Source organism: Daktulosphaira vitifoliae, unplaced genomic scaffold, assembly GCF_025091365.1.
Source record: "Daktulosphaira vitifoliae isolate Bord-2020 unplaced genomic scaffold, ASM2509136v1 Scaffold_3, whole genome shotgun sequence".
NCBI classification, from domain to species: Eukaryota; Metazoa; Arthropoda; class Insecta; order Hemiptera; family Phylloxeridae; genus Daktulosphaira; species Daktulosphaira vitifoliae.
The window spans coordinates 42,938,606-42,944,371 of NW_026099574.1; the positions used below are offsets into that span (position 1 = coordinate 42,938,606).

General features: G+C 23.6%; 1 protein-coding gene across 2 annotated transcripts in view; it reads right to left on the reverse strand.

Annotated features, from left to right (window-relative positions):
- LOC126900701 (uncharacterized) overlaps positions 1 to 2,419 on the reverse strand; it is a 6,393-nt gene extending 3,974 nt beyond the window's left edge. The window contains exons 1-2 of one of the 2 annotated variants that reach the window (XM_050676612.1): positions 2,211 to 2,419; positions 1,739 to 1,774 (exon numbers count right to left, since the gene is read on the reverse strand). In XM_050676612.1, coding sequence (XP_050532569.1) covers positions 1,739 to 1,774; positions 2,211 to 2,318 — 144 coding nt within the window. In that variant the 5' untranslated portion in view covers positions 2,319 to 2,419. The remainder of the gene's footprint in view (positions 1 to 1,738; positions 1,775 to 2,210) is intronic. The other variant, XM_050676611.1, reaches the window with a different exon arrangement.
- Between the last annotated feature and the right edge of the window lie 3,347 nt (positions 2,420 to 5,766).

A 5,766-nucleotide genomic window follows, 5' to 3' on the forward strand; every position in this document is an offset into this window, starting at 1 on the left:
TTTAGTTACACATTATTCTTGAATTTTTAACTATGTAATACTTTTTAAGTTCATCCCTTATGCCTTGGAGGGGGGTCAACTTTGTTTTTTTAAATGGTAACACATATTTTTAATTTAATAAAATGTTTGAGTTTTTAATTTAATAGTAAATGGCATTTGAATTTTTAATATAACTTAATTCGTTTATTAGATATAATCATTTAAAGTTTCAAATTTTTGAATTAATATACAGGTATAATACACAAGGGATTACAAATATAGGTAGCTAATTGGTTTTTTATAACATCGATATTAGCAGGTACACAGCATTGTTATTATCAATTGTAGTAAACNTATTTGTTGGAAAAATATTTAAAAAACTAAAACTATAATGATATTGGTATTAGAACTTCATTTGAACTTAGAATTTGAATTGTATAAATCTCCTAAAATTACTATTAGAACATTAAAATTTTTAGTAAAAAAACCCAGCACAGTGAGGACGTGTCATAGTTGGGTCAAGTAAAGTGATATCTGACAGTGATTAAATACACTATCATAAAAACATACTAATCTATTCATAAAACTATCATATTTGACACCGTAACATATAAAAAGGGCTACTACCTTCAGTAGCATAGCAAGTTCGGAAAATAGATGGATCTAAATGTTATTATTATTATTATATTCTATTGGATATGTCTAAACATTGTGGACCTTCTTGTATATTATAGTTTAAATTAGCTTTAAATATTTAAAAAGCTCATTAGTAGCACGAACATTAACGGGCTTGGATTTACGAATGCCAGAATGAATATTTAGGCACTTACGGCAAGTTACAAATTATTCAAAGTGTAGAAAGTTTTTTGAAAAATGTTTAAAGAAGGGTAATTTTGTTAATTATATGATGTTATTGTAGTACCCTACGTATTTATTTTCAATGATAGTGTTTGGAATGCTTTTAATCTTCTTATTTAGTGCATAAATTCAATTTAACACTAAAACAACATTTAGGAATTTTTCATAGAAACTCAATGCTACTTAGAGAGTCTTTCTATTTAAACATTAAATTTATATCTATACAGTGTATTACCTTGACTACAATTTGATTGAATAAAAAAAATGTTTGTGCAAAATACTTTTTTATTCAATCAAACGTAATAGTTTGATAGTAAATAATATAAAATAGTTAAATAAAATTAGGGCTGCTATTTGACAAACAAAAGTGTTAGCGCGAGTCATTATATAATATTGTATCTTTATCTTTGTTTATCTGGCCGCAAATGATGTTTTTTTAGCATAGTTTTAATCAGTGTACGTTCAACCACTGATCCATCAGCGACGCGCTCATAGTCACAATTGTATTTAAATATTTTCATTCAAGTTTTAAATTTAATGTTTATCACATTAATCTAAAAATTAAAAAAATATCAAACAAATTATTTATAAGTGAGCGTTAAATTTATTACCAATAATAATCCGCTTCAATAACAAAAAGATTATGACTATTTAAGGCATAAGGGACTACACGTAAATTGAATTGTTCTCATTGAGAAGATCAACAAATAATTATTATTGTTACAAAAAATAAATATATATAGCTCTTATATTTTCAAATATATTTCATGAGATATAGTTATGAAATCACTCTTTATATATTTTTGGTTTTTATAATTAATGAAACATTTATATTTTTTTCCATTAGTTGTTTTTAGTAAATTATTAATTAAATACTTCTTTAAATAATATAAAAACTTACATTAATTTTATTAATGATATCTAAACAATTAATACTCTGTTAACAAAAATGATAAAATATTAAACATTTTAAAATATGAGTACATTAAATAATAAAATCTTAGTGCGGTGTTTATGAGTCTTTAATCTTACCAAACTTTACAGGCATCATTTGAAATTAATACTAACCATATTAATCTCTAATAATAATGAATATTACAAAATAATTAAATTTTTATCGTTATACTGGAATTTTAAGGGTTTTTCAATAAAAAATTAGGCTAAAATAATTATAATTTTTCGAAAAAGAGTTAATAATAAATTGATGTATTAAGAGTTTGGCGTTAAAATGGCCTCAACTAAGTGTCCTAGTCCGCGTTTAGGTTGGGTTTTAATACAATGAACACTTTAACTTGCATAAATATAATTAAATAATTTATATATAATATGGATACAATATGTATTTTATTTTAACTTGAGAAAATTCTATTTACCTCATTATTTGAGTTCTCTTCATTTTCGTTTTGAGAACTACTTGATAAAACTTTTGGTAGAATAATCAACAGTAGTACACAAAAAAATCTGAAAATCTTAAGCCACATTGTAATAGTAAATGATGCAACCTTTTTAGTTTTTCTTTAAAATATTATATTAAACACTATTTTTTTGTACCCAGTGCTTTATATCGTTTGAAAATGTGTTCTTTTTTGGGGTCAGACAAATAATATGGCTTCAATTGTATGTAAAAAAAAGTAATAAATTAAATTATAACTTGAAAAATCTGTTATTATTACGTAGTTTTTATGTTTTTCTCTAAATATAAAACTAAAAAATAATATCAATTTATTTGTCTGTTTTCAGTTAATATTCACAATGAGTAATATACATTACGAGTCTCAATTATAAATATCCAATTATACGTTAAAAAAATTGAAAAACAGACATTCGAGTTAAAAATAATTGAAATTATTTTCAATAGAAAATATCGTTATTATGAGAGAATTAGGTGATGGCATCCACCTAAAGAAAATTACCTAAAAAATCTTCAATAATAATATTGGAGAATTAAATTTTTATTCAATATATATATATATAATATATAGATCAACACACTTTCTATTATGATTAGCAAAAACAATTCTAATCGCTCAATATGAATTAATATGTGCTTTTTCCAAAAAAATTATTTTGTTACAAACCCGTATTATTGTAGTGGGGTTAAGTTAGTTAGTTAATTAGTAAGTGGACAACTAACAGTTTGGGTAAGGAATTTCAATAGTGTTCGAACCGTTTCTGAATTAATTGTCACATGAATATAAATTTGCTAATTATTGTTATAACACTATTAATTTATAATTAATTTAATAATAGCTGTTAATTCTAGAACTTAAATTATGTTATTGTAATTATTTGAAAAAGTGAAGTGTATTTTAATTCAATTACAACCTGCAGTCCACTGTAACAGTTACAGTGTCTCAGCCTAGTTGGGGCACAACAATTTCAAAAGATATATTTATAAGTGGAAATGAATCCAAACAGGGTCGTACAGCTGGGGATTTAAGATCTCTCCTTCAAAAAATAAAAGCGATACTTGAACATTTTTTTGCTCATAATGTTTATTTTATTTTCATAAGTCATAATAAAACAATTTATTTTTATCTATTTGATATTTTTGTATAAGATTTTTTGTATTGGCTTATATTTTTCTATATTGCTAAAAAATTGAAGGCTGATATAACAAAAGTTTACCAAAAGGATATTACCCAATTGTAAAATTTGTTTCAGATTTTTAATTACTCATCAATTAATTATAACAAGTGTTGAATAAATATTGAGATTAATATGACACTATATTTATATTTTATAAAATTGTATATTTTAAATATAAAAATTCAATAACTATATACTTGTATGTGTGGGTTTTGAATTGAATGTTTACAATAAATAATTAAAAAATTCCCTTAAAATTGTTAATCATTTTTACTTTTATTAAAACGTTTTCATATATTGAGTCTGATTTTAACTTATATCTCTTTTACATTTGTTGAGGTACCTATTTAAAACTTAATATTACTTTTAATATTTCATAATGTTTGTAATATTTTTCGACAAAAGCGTTCTATTTTTTTAATTCCAAAATTTAATTTCATTTTGTATCTTTGTTAAAATTATGAACATGACATACATATTAAATTTTAGTTAAGTATTTTATCTTTATTATGCATTTTTAATTTGCCCAAGTCTATCGTGTCTCCAGCTTTACTGTTAGATGGTAATCGCGACGCTTCCTTTTCATATTCATGTCCATTTTTCATGAGTAATATTTCATACATTTAATAAAAAAATTATATATTTATTTATATCATCATATTCATCGGAAATTCGTCATATCTTTTTAAATATTCAATAGTTTACGTATAAATTAAATTTTATGGAAAAATTTGGTTAAAAAATTTCTTATTAATGTTCTATAGTAAATTTCCCACAGCATTTTAAAGTTTGTGAAAATTTGAAATTTTGTACTTTATATTGAAATATGTATTAAGCAAATGATAAAAAAAAACGGAAAACATATTTTTTTATCAAATTTTTCATTAAAATCATCTTTACAGAATAGCTATCTTGAAATTGTATTTAATAAATTGAAAAACTATATGTTTTATGATATATTTATAAGTTTTTAGGCGTAAAAATTATTTTAAAAAATAATCAACCTAAAATATTAATTGAATGAAAAGTTATCGAATTTGTCAAAAAATTGTGGACCATTGTGTTAGCATTTAATCATATAATAGAACAAGGAAAAAACGCTTTTCTGGGGAAAGAACTTAGCTTGCTGCTAATTTTCGAAAAAAATGTTAAACTCTCGGCAGCTATTAATGAAAATTTCAAACATTTTTTCACTCATCTCATTTAGACTGTTTTTAAAAAAAACGCACGCCAACCCAGCCGTTTTGAAACGTAAAGTGTGAAATTTTCACTAGATCCTTCCCGGAGACATTTCAAAGGTATCTTAAAAAAACATTTATTCCGTTCATTTTTTATCGTACAGCAGCTTTTTTTATTTAAGTTCACGCATATGTTTTGAATCAATTTTTCTGCTTATTATTGTACGTGTATATTTTTTTTATATTCTTTAAATTTATTCTTTTTTTGTGAATTTCAATTATTATTACAATGAATATACTAAATTTATAATTCTATAGATCCTTCAAAATGAATTTTTTACAATATTTTATTATTTGTGAATTTTAATTTTTAATATTTTTACATTTATTTTTCAATACATCAGTTATTGCTTTATTTTCTGAACATAATTCATTTAGTCACAATGACATTTTCGATAAAATAAATAAAAATTTACTGTTTTGTTAAATTTTTTATATGTTTTATGATATATGTATTTTTATAAATAAAACAATGTTTATGTCACTTCATTTTAATGAGAAATTTATATGAGATAGAGTTTTGTTTTTTAATATGAGGTACAAAATTTGTTCTAATAGACTCATTTAATAAATATTTTTTTATTATTTTTCTTATACAAATAAATAATTAAAAAATTAATAATAAATCATATACTTTTATTCAAGCATTGTTTGAAGTATATGGGCATTATAGAAAAAACAGCATAAATTGGGTGGGGGGCAAGAGCAAAAGTAGTGTAAGATAACTTTAATTTTTTTCAGAAGATATAAATTTGAAATATTTTTATTCCATAAGATAGTTGTAATGTGAATACAATGCAATTGTTTCATAATATACATGTATGTCCACGCAGACATTGCCTGGCCGTCAATACAAATATACACACTAGGGTGGCCCTCAAAAATCGAATGTCTTTTTTTTCTTTACGCTACCCCTAAATTTTTTTTTAATGGTCAAAAAAATGAGCTGTGCAAAATTTGGGACCGATCCGTTAAGGTTAACCCGTGCCCCCGGGCCTATTAAGTTGAGTCGAAGAGTCAAATGTAATAGAAATAACTGATATATGTCTCATAACTTTTTTTTCTCTTAACTTATAATAATAAAAGTAAAACTCAAGTAAAG